We start from the raw sequence: 17856 nt of genomic DNA on the forward strand, positions 1-17856 counted from the left end.
TCCGATCTCTCACTGGCTTGTCTGTCTTTTCGCCCGCAGAGTGCCATTAAGGGGAAATTGCAAGAATTAGGAGCTTACGTGGGTAAGTTGCTATTAGCCTACCAGACTGTGAGCGTTCGGCGAGTTTCATTTCGAGTGACCGCCTTTTTCCTGTCATACCTCTGATTTTGGACAGCCGCCCTTTTTACCTTCAGATCTCACCCTGCTGGGTGCTTTTGCTTCCCTGAGTGTTGTCATTGGAGGCTCTCCGTGCGGCGTGTTTTGTGTTTGTTTTGTACCGTCCCCCACATCCCTTTCTAGGACGGTGTTTTGAAATTGTTATCTTCTTCTGTTGAGGCTCTGTCATGTTTTCCTTCATGTTTGCGTTTTATTTTTCTGGGTTACTGTTTTGCATGTGAATGTTTGATGCTTTTCGGTATTTGCCTCTGTCATGGTTCGTTGCCGTTTACTTTCGGGTCTCTATTTTTCCTGTCGGTTTTTTTCTTAACCTCCCCACAGTAAGCTCTTTTCTTTTTCTTTTTTTTTTAATGTTTTATAATTTGAGTGTTGACTCTGGGCCAGGCACTGTGCTTAAAATTGTTTTATATGCATTAGGTCACCGTAATCCCCAGGAGAACGGTGAAAGGTAAGTGGTAATATCCTGAATTACACAAGCAAGGAAACTGAGGCTTTGAGTGCTTGATTTGAGCAGGGTTTTATACTTTGAGACCTGGGTCTGTTTGGCTCCAAAGCCGGTGCCTCCTGTAAAAATACTTGACTTCCCTGATGGCGCGGACGGTAAAGCGTCTGCCTACAATGCAGGAGACCCGGGTTCGCTCCCTGGGTCGGGAAGATCCTCTGGAGAAGGAAATGGCGACCCACTCCAGAACTCTTGCCTGGAAAACCCCACGGACGGAGGAGCCTGGTAGGCTACAGTCCATGGGGTCGCAAACAGTCGGACACGGCTGAGCGACTTCACATCACATAAAAATAATAGCTTACACTCATGATAGTGATCTTCGAGGTGTGGGAGACCCCAAGAGTCTCTGAAGTCAAAATTATTTTTATATTAGTACTGACAAGATATTCGCTGTGCTGGCATTTGGATTGTGCGAAAGTGGTGAGTAAAACTACAGGTACCTTAGCCTGAGTCAGCATCTCAGACCAGACTTCACAAGAAATCCTAGTATTCACCACCCTTCCACTTGCAATTACAAAGAGAAAAAAGGCTAGTTTCACTTAAGAAGATAAGTGATAAAATAGTCTTTTAAACCTTGTCTTTGATTACATCTTTTTAATATGCAGTGTTAGGACATAGGGAGTACTCAAAAGTGTTTCTGCCATACAGAAGCGTGATGGATTGTCTTGAAACAAATTTGTGTGATTGGGTTGAGAACTGAACTAGCCATTTTTTTTTCATGGAATTTTTTTTTTCTTTTTTTTTTTTTTGGAACTTTATTTTTTTAAGTTCAGTTGATTTACAATATTGTGTTAGCTTTAAGCATACAGCGCAGTGATTCAATTATGTACTTTTTTCAGATTATTTTCCATTGGACACTTTTACAAAATTTTAGAGTTCCTGGGCTCTACAGAAAATCCTTCTTGCTTATGTATTTTATATATTGTAGTTGGTTTGTGTTAATCACATACTTAAAATTTATCTATCTCCTCCCCCCACTTTACCCTTTAGAACATCATTTTTAACTTCTAAGAAGGACTGACATGCTAGTTCCATACATTGGGGTATTTGGCAGTCATTTTTCTTGAAAGTGAGCAAAGATAAAGAATTAATAGACTTTGTTGCCAGTGACAAAGGGTTGAGCTTTCAAATGAAAATTGGAATTTCGGGAAATTTGTGTCTTCCTCTGCAAATTTGACAGTGTGATAATATCAGCAAGTGATTCTTTTACGTTGAATAATGAAAGGTATCCATTACGGCAGTGGTTTGTATAGCTCATGGACCATTATTTTTTCAAATGACCAATGCGAGATGTTTTAAAATTGCATAGGAAAAAAAAAATTGCATAGGGAAAAAAAAATTCATTGAAAGTACAGAATGGATCAATGGATTTTCATGTAACAAAATACAAAAAGACAGTGATAAAGTTTTGTTTCGGTGTAGTGTCACAGAAAAATATCCACATTCTCTGAAAAGGCTACCAAAATACTCATTTTTCAATTGCATATCTTGTGAGATCAGATTTTCTTCACATTCTTCATGTAGGACATACAAGAGATTAAATGCAAAAGTAGAAATTAGAATTCTTTTAAACCAGATGTTTAAGAAATTTATAAAAATAACTTACTTTTTGCATCTTCTTTTGGAAAACTTAGTTATTGATAAATATACTATTAATATAAATAGTTTTATTGTTAATGGGATAGGTATGTTATTTTAAATGAATTAATAAAAAATTCTCAGTTTTGGTTTCTAGTATGATAAATATTAGTAGATACATGCACATGAGTAAAAACTGTTAGGGATCATCAATAATTTTCAGTGGTATAAAGGGGGCCCTGAGACCAGATGGTTGGCCACATACTAATTATTTGTTGTCAAGATTGTTATTGGACTTTAACAGATAAGAAAATTTAGACTTAGAGGTTAAAGATGAAGCTGAACCAGCATTGATTTATTCTTTTATTCATTCAGTATTTAATGGATGCCAGCTTTGTGCCAGGAACTTGATTTAAGTCAAAAAGAAATCCACAGAAAACCTGCAGTGAGAACCTTCTTCATTGTGGCACATGAAAGCATAAAGACATGTTAATTGGGTTGACCTTCAATCATAGTGGTGATTCTGATCATTTATAAAAAATCTCAACAAGAATTTTAAGCCTCTTAAAAAGCTGATTACAAACTTGCTGTAGTCCAATGTGAAATGTAGTGAAGATACCATATATTTTATAGTTTTGAAAGTATTTTCATACATTTCTGTTACCTGAACACAATGCTGAAGTGGGGATGGCAAGTAATTTACTTCTTTTTATAAATAATGAAATTAAATATTCTGGGAGAGCTAAATAACCTTGGTCAGCAGCAGATACAAGACCCAAGAACTCAAGTCTTCCTGGTCCCTGATGTTTCTGTTATTACTTATAATAGAAACTTGATGAGCTAACAGAAGAACAGGAGTCACTGCTGTATGCTTCTGTAGAACTGATCTGTGCCAGCTGTTAACAGGTCAGCACAGCTTCTCAGCTTGTTTGCCTCTGCTTCTTAACTGGATGTTTCCTGAGGGCAGAGACATCATATTGGTTGTGTCCCAGTGGCCTAGCTGAGTGCCTAGTTTTTTTCATAAATGTTGATTAAGTGGGTAAACAGGGATCACCATTAGATATTTTAAATAAAAAGATATTTAAATAAAAAATTTAAATAAAAAGACCCTGATGTGGGAAGATTTAGGGCAGGAGGAGAAGGGGATGACAGACGATGAGATGGTCGGATGGCATCACTGACTCAATGGACATGGGTTTGGGTAAATTCCAGGAGTTGGTGATGGACTGGGAGGCCTGGTGTGCTGCAGTCCATGGGGTCACAGAGTCGGACACGACTGAGTGACTGAACTGAACTGATATATTATTCATTTACAATTAGCTACTTAATTATTTGTATGTATATGCATAATTGTCCTGAAAAGAGTAACTTTCTAATCCCTTTCTTTGTGTTAGAATCTTAAAACCTTTAAGGTTATGGAAATGATCCTTTAATAAATATTTGAGTATCTATTTTCAAACCATTGGGTGGGATACAAAAGTGAACAACTTTTTGTTAAGAGTTGATAAGGTTTCATTCATGTGTTTGTCCAAAATGGAATGCTTCAGGGAGGTGGCAGTTACAGCTCAGAGCAGCCTTCAGTTTATAATTTAGATGCATAAGCTTGCAGAAACCTTCAGCATTTTGCAGTTTTTCAGTACATAGATTTCAGATGATGCTATTAGAATTTTGTAGGAATGTATCACGAACACATTTACTTTTCATTATCATATTTTTCATATTATGAATTTCTAACATTTTTGTTAAAATATAACTGTATACCATAACCACCCATTTAAAGTGTAGTTTGCTGTGTCTTGATATGTATACATCATAATCAAGCTAATGAACATATCCATCACTCCCAAAGTTTCCTTTTGGATTTTCTTGGAGCTCCTTTGTATCCCTCCCTCCCATCTTTCCATGTCCCCACCATTTGCCAGAGCAGTCACTGATCTCATTTATATAAAATTTTATATAGTGTCAGAAAACAGCTTATTTGTTTTCATTAGTGACTTTATGAGGGAGAAAAAGTGTCAAGACTGCCGCAGCACTGCGGCTTGTTTCCCTTTTTCGGGTCACCAGTGGCAGCCTGTGGTGGGGACACTGCGTAAATAAGGGAGGAGGCTTTTTGACTGAAGTTGCCAGAAAGCAGTCGAGCCTTTCGATACTTTACAAAGAAATAATAAATGAATGGCTGCTTGTTCTTGCTTTTATCCTCAGGTTGACTTGCATGCTTCCAGCAAGTATTCTGATTTCTGTTTCCATTTGTAGATCGATCTTCACATTATATTTGTGCTTTTCTTGAACTAGATTTTTTGATGTTTCTTCTTGAAACAAATGTCTGATAGTACTTCTGAAATGAACCTTCCTACCTACATAGAAATGTTATGAATATTTAAGGTATTAAAGAATCTAAAAGAATTGTTTTTGGGATCAGAGTTCCTGATAAATGGCTTTTGCTTTGTTTTTACTGTGGTGGTTTTTTGTTTTGTTTTTGGTCTGTTAGGGTGTAAGAATGAAACAGTGAGTTGAGTAGAAATTATTTAATCTTTTTAAGATATGATTTTTTAAATGATGTAGAATTTTGGGGTCATTTTAGTTTACTTGATGTTTCTGCCAGTTTGTTACCCTAACTGAAATGTGCCTTTACCAAGGATAAAGCTGTTCCTTGAAAAATGAGTGTCATTTTGAAATACAGAACTAAACAGAACTCAATATTATTCTTGAGAAATGTCCACTATGCTTTCTGGAAGCTTGTCTGAAATTAATGAGCATTACTAAAAAGGTTAAAAGAAGTGAATGCTCTCTCAAGCTTGATACTGTGATGCAGAATATTTAGTTGTATAAGTGTTCATTAGTTATTCCTAATTCCTGTTCTTCTAGTAATTCAAAAACCTGTGGAATAAAGAGAAAGCTATAATTTAAACCATCGTAATTCCAGTAGAGCTGAGGTGTTCTTTCAAGCACGTCAACTTCAAGTAGAAGAAAATATTAAGGAAAGCGTAAAAAGTCTTTATATACTTTTCCTTTTAAATAGATGAAGAACTTCCTGATTACATTATGGTGATGGTGGCCAACAAGAAAAGTCAGGACCAAATGACAGAGGACCTGTCCCTGTTTCTAGGGAACAACACAATTCGATTCACCGTATGGTATGTTTCTGAATATTTACCCTCAGAACAAAGTTTGGCACGAGCCAAGAGCAGGTATTCTGTCTGCAACGTGGTTCTTGACAGGAAAGTCAGATTTAGCCTTGTGAGGTAGGTTGTGAGCGTTGACAGCACAGCCTCTGGAGCCAGACTGCCAAGGTTGAATCCTGAATCTGCCTGTTTCCTTGGTTTTTCCATCCACGAAATGGGAATAGTAAATCACCTTTATGGGGTGGTTGTGAAAATTAAATGAGCTAATACATGTGCTTACAGCTGTGCCTGGCCCATAGCAAGTCCTCAGTATGTGTTGACTGTAGTTACTGTTTCTTTTTAAACTTCAGCGTTTTATCATTCCTTTTCCTCCACCAAAACCAGTTATAGATGTTTTTTGGACTCTGTTGACTTCCTAAATTGCTTTCTCCAATGAGCTAATAATCTAGGGGGCAAAGTTTTTTTACAAAGTTACAAATCATTTTTTTAAAGTTTGAAATTTTGAAATTGGCTTTGTGTTCAAATATAAATTAATACTATAATTTTTCAACGTTCTTTTTCAAACCACACGTTCATTCCTTTAGTTGAGCATACTGATTGAAAGCATGAGGTCCAACTTAAGAAGGGAGACCAGGTTCTTGTGTAAGGTTTGAGGTAGAGAGAGCTGGGGAGGGTAACGATGTGGCTGAGAACAGAGCAGGAAGGACTCTGGTAAACTGGAAACCGCCAGTTCAGCACGAGTGAGTGACGATGGAACAAAGTTGCCTGAGCAGAGTGGCCGGCTTAATTTGAATAGCAAGAGACTGGGAGATGAGAGAGGCGAGGAGGGACGGGAAACTGATTGACTTGCCATTAAACCACAGTTCCTCTTAAAGGGGTTTTTGCCCCAGCAGGCAGCTGTATCCTTTAAAACTATCATGAAGCTTTCTTGAAATTCCACACAGAATTCTCTGGGTTTATATTACACATTTTCGAAGAACATTGAGTGCAGGGTACATTCAAGGCACGTTTTGGTCCATGCACTCCTGCAGTGTGGGTGGCTTAACCCACTTACTACAGTTTGTCCTCAGAGTTTACCAAAAGCCTGAGGGAGGTTGTGGTGCTTTTGACTGGGGAAATTAACATTATAATGAGTATTGCTTTTTTTTTTTTTGATTAAAGCCTTAAGCAGTTCAGGTCCTTGTTTTGTTTCATGCACATTTTTTATGACTGGACTTTGGTTCAACATTCGGATCCCTTTGAGTCCCAGTAATACGGGAGATTGACCTAGTAGATCCTTTCTCAGATAACTTGAGGGAGTTAGACAGATTTCTTACGTAAACAAACTGAACTGAGTTTGAATTTAAAATCAGTTCCACTCTTTCATTTTACCGTAAATTTAGTTCTTTAACATGTTCCGATAAAAGTAATGGTGTCCCTCTTCTGACCCTTTTGCTTTCTTAAGCGTCCACCAGCACCAACCACAGACAGACTGTTCTCATTCTTTGGAGCCCTGCAATAACTGTGATCTTAGGGGACAGTGGCACTTGACTGGGTTCTGGGTGAAACATTATTGTAATATTTTCAGAAGGCACGGCCTCCTAGAAGGATTGTTAGGCAAATTTGCCTTGTACATAACTACTAAAATAGATTATGTTATAGGTAAGATGGTGGTTTGTTTACAGCATTAGTTTTGAAAATAATACAGTAAAATGATGATGTAGTAATTTTGAAATTAAGTTTTTCACCTTGCAGAATTAGGTTCTTCTAGACGCCATCTAAGTAGATAAAAAATAAACAGTGCTTTCAACAATTTTAGCAATGTTCTATTACATATTTATGGTATTTTGTCTTATTTTACCATAAACTACCTTGAATCTTTTGTCCTTTTGAAACAAAATACTATGCTTTGTGGATCAAGACTGTGTGGTCAGATGATGTATTTGCCCTTATTTTTGCAGAGGCTAGATGACAAAAATAGTGATGAAAAAAATAAGACTTTTTTTTATTATCCTACAGTGTTTATATAAAGCCTTTTTTAGAAAAAATGTAAAACTTTCTTTTAATACCATTTATCAGTATTTAACTGAAGAATTGACCTGTAATGTCAGATTTAGAGTGACAGTTGAAATCCAGTCTTTCATGATAAAAGGAAGCTTTAACATTTTGGGTTTGTTTTTTTCTTTTAGGCTTCACGGTGTATTAGATAAACTTCGTTCTGTAACAACCGGTAAGGTTCATAAAAATCATGTCTGGGTTTTTCTGGAATTTGCTGTAATGTGATTGTTTTTCAAAAGTTATTTATACTGCTTTGGGAAAAAAATCCATGAATTTGAAAACAGTTCATTTGAACTTTTTAAGGAAGCAAATGTTTTTATGAATTTAAGAGCAATAAATTTAATATAATTTGAAGACAGTTTAAGTAAAGAACGAAGAAGGCAATGGCACCCCACTCCAGTACCTCTTGCTTGAAAAATCCCATGGACAGAGGAGCCTGTTAGGCTGCAATCCATGGGGTCGCTAAGAGTCGGACACCACTGAGCAACTTCACTTTCACTTTTCACTTTCACGCATTGGAAAAGGAAATGGCAACCCACCCCAGTGTTCTTGCCTGGAGAATCCCAGGGACGGGGGAGCCTGGTGGGCTTCCGTCTCTGGGGTCGCACAGAGTCGGAAACGACTGAAGTGACTTAGCATAAGTAAAGAAAGTGAAACTAGGCAGTTTATCCTAAGGAAATAATTATAGATGTGCGCAATGATTTAGCTTCAAGGATGTCTCAGTGTTGAAATTACTTAAAAGTGCAGTAATAATGAATTGGATAAATTTATATCACTATGGGATAATGTTCAGCCGTTAAATATGTTGTCAAGCACACATATTTATTGCCTTTAAGTAATTGATATAGCTTAAAGGGACCATGTGTTTTTCTTTCTAGACCCCGCTAGTCTGAAGTCTTCTGATACCAACCTCTTTGATGGTAACGTACCTTCAAACAAGAGCAGTTTCAGTCGAGGAGATGAGAGAAGGCACGAAGCTGCAGTGCCACCTCTTGCAGTTTCTAGCACTAGACCTGAAAAAAGAGAGTCTAGAGTTTCTACAAGTTCACAGGAACAGAAAGCCACTAATGTCAGGTAAGAGTCCTGTGTAGACCTATGGGCAGATGGGTGTGTGTGACATTTACATTAGTTAATATGTCTTTTAAGTTGCTGTTTTCAGACATTTTGAAAATAATGAAGTCGTTGGGAGCAGTTTTTTGGAATAAAATAAAGATAAGACCAAAGAATGATTATATTTTGCATAAAATGTAGTAAATCAAAGTAAAAAAAAAAAGAATGCAATTTCATAGTAGTTTTTAATAGAATACATAAAGTTATTATCTATACTTTTTCGTTAAGATGTATCTGACTAGTCTTTGAATAGTGGAAGATGCTGCCTTAAACTAGTAACACACCATTTTTGGTTTTGTTTTCATTTTTTAACAGACAGACTTATGATGATGGAGCTGCAACCCGACTAATGTCCACAGTGAAACCTTTGAGGGAGCTAGCACCCTCTGAAGATGTGATTGATATTAAGCCAGAACCAGATGATCTCATTGATGAAGACCTCAATTTTGTGCAGGAGAATCCCTTATCTCAGAAAAAAACCACAGTGACACTTACATACGGTTCTTCTCGCCCTTCTATTGAAATTTATCGGCCACCTGCAACTCGAAACACAGACAGTGGTGCTCATTTAAACAGGTTGCAGTTTCAACAGCAGCAAAACAGTATTCATGCTGCCAAGCAACTTGATATTCAAAGCAGCCGGGTATATGAAACAGGACGCTTGTGTGAACCAGAAGTGCTTAACAGCTTAGAAGAGACTTACAGTCCCTTCTTCAGAAGCAACGCAGAAAAGATGAGTATTGAGGTTTGTATATACTTTTGAATTCTGCGCTGTTCTGCTGAAAATTGTCCGTTCTTAGTTGTAAGTTGTATATGAAATAACATCACATATTGCAAGTTTGTTTTAAACTGATTTCTGAGCTGCTCAACATGATACACCAGTCTCATTTTCCTCTCCACAACTGGCTTCTACAGATATTTTGCATCTTGTTTATTTTCCTAGGATGCTAACATTTGAGATAGCTTTAACCTTACGGTATAATTTTGGGAGGATTTTAGGTCATGAGATCCTTCATGGCTATGGTAAACAGTTGAGGAGCTCCACTTCACGGGCTTCCTCAACAGTACTGTACGCTGCCATGTATGAATGACAGTAAAGCACTTTTTGCTTTAGCTTAAGATTGACTATTAGAGATATTACTTTTATAAGAAAGCAGGGAAATAGCCCATGAACTTAATTCTTAATATTGCTTAAGATTTAGCTTAAGATTGATTATTAGAGATATTACTATTATTACTTTTATAAGAAAGGGAAATAGCCCATGAACTTAATTCTTAATATTGCTTAAGATTTAGCTTAAGATTGATTATTAGAGATATTACTATTATTACTTTTATAAGAAAGGGAAATAGCCCATGAACTTAATTCTTAATATTGCTTAAGATTTAGCTTAAGATTGATTATTAGAGATATTACTATTATTACTTTTATAAGAAAGGGAAATAGCCCATGAACTTAATTCTTAATATTGCTTAAGATTTAGCTTAAGATTGATTATTAGAGATATTACTATTATTACTTTTATAAGAAAGGGAAATAGCCCATGAACTTAATTCTTAATATTGCTTGGCTTTTTCTTTATTAAGTATTCTGTAGTAGAACTTTATCTTCTGAGACTAGGTAAGTGGAAATTTGTATGATTGCAGGAAGAAAACTTTCGGAAGAGAAAGTTGCCTGTGGTAAGTTCAGTTGTTAAAGTAAAAAAATTCAGTCACGACGGAGAAGAGGAGGAGGAAGACGATGATTGTGGGTCCCGTACAGGAAGCATCTCCAGCAGTGTGTCAGTGCCAGCAAAGCCTGAACGGAGGTATCTGAGCATGTCTGTAAATTAACCTTTCATTGCCTGATAGAGTCTTCTGGGTTTCTTGAAGAGGACATCATGAAAGTACAAATTTAATCCCATGTAAGACTTCTATCCCTGGGTCAGGAAGATCCCCTGGAGGAGGGCATGGCAACCCACTCCAGTATTCTTGCCTGGAGAATGCCATGGACAGAGGAGCCATGGGGTCACAGAGTCGGACGTGACTGAGTGACCAACACACACACATGACTTTTCCATTGGTAATCTTTTTCCGTTAAAAACCGTAACATGGGTGGGAGGAAAGCTGATCCAAATCTGTTGTTTGAAAAGTTATAAGGTTCCAGTCCAGTTGGTATTTCCTAAAGACTACAGCTAGTCTGTTCCAGACCAGAGAAGGCTGTAGTAAAGATACAGTGGATGGCTAGCATGTAAAGAACTCCAATCTAAAGTTCAATTAAAATACCCTTCTTTTTCAGACCGTCACTTCCACCTTCTAAACAAGCTAACAAGAATCTAATTTTGAAGGCTATATCTGAAGCTCAAGAATCTGTAACAAAAACAACTAACTATTCTACAGGTAATTTGAGTGTTTATAATTCCTGAGTAAGCTGTAGATGATTGCTCCTCAAGTGGTGATAAAAATGCCTGCTAAACATTAGGGCCAAGGCGAGAATGATTAAAAGGAGATGTGACCACTGTGAGAAACTTTCTCAACCATCAGTAGAACTTAGTTCTTTGAGCAACTGTAATGCCTTTTATTCCCTTTTTCTAATAAGGGTAAAATATATAATGGAAATCTTAAAAGGAGTTTTGGTAAATAAGAGATTTTCACGTTTATAGCATTATAGCCAACGTTAGATATACATTTATGTTGTATGAAAGGGAGCAAAATCCAGAATCGGTGGGAATTAGAAAAATTTGTATAGCATATGAACAAGTTGGTTTCTTTCCTTTCAATAAAACCTGTTAATGGAATGTGAGGCAGAGAATTGACTCATGTTCTTGCCCCAGTCCTAGTGGAAGTACTAAATGGTTTTATGAAAGATTATAAAGTATTAACACATTTTTAAAACAGAGGAGAAGAATGAGCTATAATATCTTACACGAAACCCGTCCTAAAGTGTAACCAAATGAGGGGCCTCACATTGCTGTCAGGCTCGGTGCTCTGTGCCATGCGTGCTGTGTCTAATATGCAGATTTTCTGCTAGTAAGCTGTAATGGTTATGCACTCTAAATTTTTTAATTTTAATTTTGCTACGGATTTGGTGACTGTCCTTTTAGCATTTTTCTGCTTTTCTCTTCTCTTGCATCTCTGTGTGTGACCCTTTCTTAAAATGAAGTAAACTGTAAGCTAGCAGCTTTGAAGCCTGGTAGTCATCTGTACCCTTACTTCTTGTCATCCCTGATTTAACCCTGAACATAAACAGCGTTTGAATTATTAGGTAAGGGCCAACTTGACGTAACAATTCCCTCTATTTACATTTTCTTTTTTGGTCTGTCAGCAATATTGAGTGTTTAGAAGGGTGAGAAATTTAGATATCACTGTGAACTTGAAATTTCCTACTTTTGTAATTGGAGAGAGTCTCAAAAGATTTTTGAGACATAGCATTGAAATTCTTTATCCGGGCTATCTAGATTATAATTTGAAATTATTGCACAGCCATGAAGCGGAACCCAAACCGCATGTGGTAACAGCACGTGCGCGCAGCGCGTTTACTCACGCAGCGTAAGGTGTGCAGACGCTTTCAGACAAGCGTGGGTGACTCAGTGCTGAAGGGAGACACGTGCTGTCTGTGGACTGTTCCTAACGACTCACACATTCTAAACCCAAGGAGGCATTTATCGTTTAGTGTGATGCTCACTGTTGAGTTTTGACATATCACTTCATTTGAATGTCCTTCTTTTTTTGCTTTTTATGTAAAAGTCTCACAGAAACAGACACTTCCAGTTGCTCCCAGAACGCGAACTTCTCAGGAAGACTTGCTGGCAGAAGTGACCCAGGGACACGGCAGAGCCCCCAGGATAAGCTCTCCTGTTAAAGAAGAGGAGGCACAAGGAGGCAGTGTAGACGAAAGGCAAGGTAATAGTGTCAATGGGGTTTCGTTTCCTACTGTACTTTTTTTCACAAAGAAGAGGAGGCACAAGGAGGCAGTGTAGACGAAAGGCAAGGTAATAGTGTCAATGGGGTTTCATTTCCTACTAGACTTTTTTCACATCACATATTTTCCAGTGAGGATTTATGAAATCTTGGTTATGCTGTGAGAAAAGGGCCCAGTAGGCCCATGAATAGGAAAAGGGACCATGAGGGGAGTCTGTACACTTTTCAGAATTTAAAAAAGCATATTACTGGGGAATTTTTAGTGTTCTCAAAAGTGGAAAGAATAGTAGAGTGAATTCCCATGAATCCAGTCACCCAGTTTTTTCAGTATTTTGCCAGTCTTTAGTTACGTGGATGCCTGCACTCTTCCTTCCTTTTTGGTAATCCTAGCCCTGTTCCCTTGAACTTGAAGTCTTGCCTTTAAATCTGCCCTTTCTGAGCATCACTGTCAGAGCTGCCTCATTGTCCCGGTACTACTAGTTTATCCCCTTGGGTCTGACATACTTGCAGCTAATCTTTCTGCTTGCTTTCTCTCAGCCCCTCACCCCCGACTCTTGGACAGACTCTCCTGTCTAAGTGTGACTCTGATGCCGTGACTGCTTTGTGATAGCGTTTCTGGCTCCTCTTCCCACTCTGCGTCGTCCAGGAGTGATGCCAGCAGCTTGGCCTTTCGGCAGCTTCATTCATTATCTGCCCCTGGGCCTGCCCAGCCCTTCTCCACTGCTTTCTACCCCGTTTCTTCTGTTCCCATTAGGAAAGATTCTAGTTTGTTCTTTCCCTCTTCTATAAAAAACTCCACCAAAGCTGCGTGCTAATTGTGACTTAATACTTCTACAATGCTGGAGTATATTTTTTCATTCCTCCTCAGCTGGGTCCTTTAAATTGTTCCATGGTCCTCCCAGATTTATTTGTTTCATGAAACCTTACGCTTCCATTTTATATTTGTTCCTCTCTCTCCTTTTATTTTTTAAAAAGTCCTTAACCTAGGGTGTGCAGTTTGCTGCGTCCATATGTGCGGTTCCAATAAATTATGGTCCTGAAAATGGGAAAACCCCAAAATAGCCAGTAGGTACTGATTCAAAGAATAAATGGGCCAATTTGTTTAAAGCAGTGGAAACTGGGATTTGAGCTTTAGTTAAGGATTTGCAGTGAATTGGCGTCTGTTAAGCAGGTTTGAATGTGTGATTTCATGATGGTCCCCCCACCCCCATGGTGGTGTTTTTAAGTAAACCCTTGCTGCTGGTGGTGTAGTTGCTAAGTCGTGTCCGACTCTTTGGACCCCAGGGACTGTAGCCTGCCAGGCTCCTTTCTCCTTGGGATTCAACCAGGCAAGCATACTGGAGTGGGTTGCCATTTCCTTCTCCAAGTAAACCCTTAATTGGTCCTTTTGGAGGATAATAGATACTAATTCATTGCTGTGAGAACCAGAAAACTAAAGTTGAGCATTTATGCTTTCTTTCCTTTAAGGGTGGTACCACAGGGTGACAGAGTCATACAGGAGTTAGTGCTTGTGTCTGTAAGCGACGTTTTATCAGACTGAGCTCTGTCCATGTATTTATGTATGGTCTCTGGCTCTCATACTACAGCCACAGAGTTGAACAGTTGCAACAGACCATGAAATCCACAAACTTAAAATTGAAAGTATTTGCTATCCCTTTTGATATAGTAGATGAAGGGAGCATCTTTTAAAATTATTTCAGCTTTTAGAAGTGAAACAAAATGATAGAATTATAGTAGTTTCCCCCCCAACTTAGAGTGAATTAGTGAATCTAGGCACTGATAATGGCTACTAAAACTTTTAAAAGTGAAAATCCACTATTTTGTGCTTCCTGATGAAAGAATAAAAGACGACCCTAGTCTTGCCAGAGGATGTGAACCTGAGTGATCAAGCCTCTGGTGCAGCAGTCAGCTGGCAGGAGATACTGAGGCGATGAGTGTGCAACAGGCAAAATGTAGTTTTGGGGGCATTATATATATCAGTAGACTTACAAAATGCAAAGGACAAGGGTAAGGTGTCGTGTCTGTGTATGTACACTTGTATGATAAAATCACAAACTAGGTATTACTCCGGAGAAGGCCATGGCACCCCACTCTAGGACTCTTGCTAGAAAATCCCATGGACGGAGGAGCCTGGTGGGCTGCAGTCCATGGGGTCACTATGAGTCGGACGAGACTGAGCAACTTCACTTTCAGTTTTCACTTTCACGCAATGGAGAAGGAAATGGCAACCCACTCCAGTGTTCTTGCCTGGAGAATCCCAGGGATGGCAGAGCCTGGTGGGCTGCTGTCTATGGGTCACACAGAGTCGGACACGACTGAAGTGACTTAGCAGCAGCAGCAGCAGCAGGTATTACTCTAAAAAGCATCTGTGACTCCTTGTGGATAGGAGTACACAGAGGGAGGCTAGTGGGGTGGCTTCTTGTTCGGTTGCCAAGTTGTGGCTGCCTCTTTGCCACCCGATGGACTGCAGCATACCAGGCCTCCCGGTCCCTCACCATCTCCCGGGGTTTACTCAAACTCATGTCCATTGGATCCAACGATCTCATTCTCTGTCTCACTCTTCTCCTGCCTTCAGTCTTTCCCAGCATCAGGTCTTTCCCATGAGTTGACTCTTCACATCAGGTGGCCACAGTATTGGAGCTTCAGCCTCAGCATCAGTCCTTCCCATGAACACCCAGGACTGGTCTCTTTAGGATGGACTGGTTGGGTCTCCTTGCAGTCCAAGGGACTCTCAGGAGTCTCCTCCAACACCACAGTTCAAAAGCATCAATTCTTTGGCGCTCAGCTTTCTTTATGGTCCGACTCTCACATCCGTATATGACTACTGGAAAGACCATGGTTTTGACTATATGGCCGTTGGTTGGCAAAATGATGTCTTTGCTCTTTAATACACTGGTTTGTCAGTAGCTTTCTTTCCAAGAAACAAGCATCTTTTAATTTCATGGCTGAAGTCACCATCCGCAGTGATTTTAGAACCAGAGGGGAGATCTATCACTGCTTCTACCTTTTTCCCTTCTGTTTGCCGTGAAATGGTGTGATCTTAGCTTTTTTAATACTGAGTTTTAAGCCAGAGTTTTCATTCTCCTCTTTCACCTTCATCAAGAGGCTGTTTCATTCCTCTTCGTTTTCTGCCCTAAATTTAGAGTGGTGTCATCTGCATCTCTGAGGTTGTTGATATTTCTCTCTGCGATCTTGGTTGTAACTCATCCAGCCCAGAATTTCACATGTTGTGGGGTGGCTTACTTAGTTCTATTTTCTAGCTGAATAAGATTATAATGGTGTTTTGCCTTACAAGAACTCATTAGGTGTTTTTGTGAGGCTTTCTGTATCATTGTTTTGTTTTAAAGTAAAAGGTTAAGAAACTGAAAAGGGGTGAAGTGCCTCTGCTACTGAAGACTAGTACTGCTAGTACTGGTATCATTTGTTCACCAACGCAGAGCCACACTGCGAAATTCATTAGTGTGCTTAGTCACTGTTGGTAGCTTTGTCTCCGACAGGTTTTTAAAAATCTAAATATGCACACATAATGGCTGGAGCTGTGGGTAGTGTTCGCCCATCCTTCTGACCTCTGTATTTTAATGAGCCTAGCCACCTTACAGTGCTTTGCTTTTGTCTTGGGTTAATCTGTCGCTCAGAGTGTATTTGGCCAGTCTTGAAACATTTATCAGAGCAGCAGCTCTTGCTTTACTGATTCTCTTCTGGTGTGTGTTCCCTTTCATTGATTTTTGCTCTTACTTTTAATATATATTTCTATATTTTCTCTTACTAACTTGTGTTAGCCTGATTTTCGCAAATGTAAGCATCTAAACCCTGGGTTTCTCTCGACGCGCCATTTTTGCTGCACATCACAAAGTTTTAGTTATTCAAGTGCATTTAACATATAGAATATGGGAGTTTTGGTTTGTCTTTTAATCGTTTTAACTATATACTATGGACTTACTTGCATTGTGATCAGATAATGTGATTTGTATAATTTTTTTTAAAGTAGTTTAAGACTTAACATAGTCCATTATGTACATCTTCTATGTACGTTTTGAAAGAAAGTGGATTCTAACTGTTGAATTGAAATTTCTGCATTTAGTAGTTAAAACTCTATAGCTAGTATTCAAGTCCTGACCTTGCTGAGTTTTTGGTCTGCTTATCAGTGATTGAGAGGGTTTTGAAATTGCTTGTCAGGATGACAGATCTGTCTTAATTTCTCTGTACTTCTGGTAGATTTTGCTTCTTTTACTTTGAGGCTATTGAACTAGGCGCATGTATATTTAAAATTGTCCTGATGAATTGAATCAGGAAGGTATATCTTCCTGATGAATTTAAACTTTTATCCTTATCTGTAACCCTCCATGTATTAAATGATGCTTTCATCTAAAACTCAGTTTTTTCTGATTTTAATGTAGCTAGTTAGTATTTGCCTCATACATCTCGTGTTCCATGCATTTGTTTTTAGTCTTCTTTGTCCTTGTTAGGTGTATGTCTGTTAATATTGTAAAGCTACATTATTGTTTTAAAATTCCGTCTGAGCTTGCTTTTTATATGAGTTTAAACCCTTCACGTTTATGACGATTATTGATGGAGTTGGACTAGTTTCTGTCACCTTTTTTGGGGGTTTTGTGTTTGCCTGCTTTTATTTTTTGACCTTTTTTAAAGATTTATTAATTACATTACATTGTAATTGTTTACATTGTAATTGTTGTTGATTGCCCAGCTTTACTTTATTTTGTGTTTTTTTAAAATGGTTTTTGTTCTTTTACTGGTTACTACTGACATTTTACCATACAAATTTAGTATTCTAAAAGTCTATTCTGACCCCATCTGCAAACAGTAAATGGATCTTAGAATATCTTCGCTGCAGTCTTTACCTTCTCAGAATTTACATTGTGTTTCCAGTGCCTCATCTTGGTCCTTTTCTTTTTTTTTTTTTTTTACTGCATAAATTGGGTACCATTATTATTTAACCCAGGCTGTGTTTGTTCATATTTACCAAACATATTATGTTTATTTTTTTTCTCAAATCTCTTGAATGTTACTTCAGTTCAGTTCAGTCTCTCAGTAGTGTCTGACTCTTTGCGACTCCATGAATCGCAGCACGCCAGGCCTCCCTGTCCATCACCAACTCCCGGAGTTCACTCAAACTCACGCCCATTGAGTCAGTGATGCCATCCAGCCATCTCATCCTCTGTCGTCCCCTTCTCCTCCTGCTCCCAATCCCTCCCAGCATCAGAGTGTTTTCCAATGAGTCAACTCTTTGCGTGAGGTGGCCCAAGTACTGGAGTTTTAGCTTCAGCATCATTCTTTCCAAAGAACACCCAGGACTGATCTCCTTTAGGATGGACTGGTTGGATCTCCTTGCAGTCCAAGGGACTCTCAAGAGTCTTCTCCGACACCACAGTTCAAAAGCATCAATTCTTTGGCGCTCAGCTTTCTTCACAG

The 17856-nt window shown here is 38.6% G+C and overlaps 1 protein-coding gene across 5 annotated transcripts in view; it reads left to right on the top strand.

The window, feature by feature from the left end:
• The first annotated feature begins 11 nt into the window (after window positions 1-11).
• ZC3H14 (zinc finger CCCH-type containing 14) overlaps window positions 12-17856 on the top strand; it is a 43800-nt gene continuing 25955 nt past the window's right edge. For 4 of the 5 annotated variants that reach the window (XM_010845153.1, XM_010845156.1, XM_010845157.1 and 1 more), the window contains exons 1-8: window positions 42-82; window positions 5277-5391; window positions 7548-7588; window positions 8295-8490; window positions 8842-9271; window positions 10174-10334; window positions 10805-10905; window positions 12253-12408. In XM_010845153.1, the coding sequence (XP_010843455.1) occupies window positions 5300-5391; window positions 7548-7588; window positions 8295-8490; window positions 8842-9271; window positions 10174-10334; window positions 10805-10905; window positions 12253-12408 (1177 nt within the window). In that variant the 5' untranslated portion in view covers window positions 42-82; window positions 5277-5299. Of the gene's footprint in view, window positions 83-5276; window positions 5392-7547; window positions 7589-8294; window positions 8491-8841; window positions 9272-10173; window positions 10335-10804; window positions 10906-12252; window positions 12409-17856 lie in introns of all 5 variants that reach the window. The other variant, XM_010845155.1, reaches the window with a different exon arrangement.

This window comes from Bison bison, unplaced genomic scaffold (genome assembly GCF_000754665.1).
Source record: "Bison bison bison isolate TAMUID 2011002044 unplaced genomic scaffold, Bison_UMD1.0 scf7180017864213, whole genome shotgun sequence".
In the NCBI taxonomy this organism is placed as follows: domain Eukaryota; kingdom Metazoa; phylum Chordata; class Mammalia; order Artiodactyla; family Bovidae; genus Bison; species Bison bison.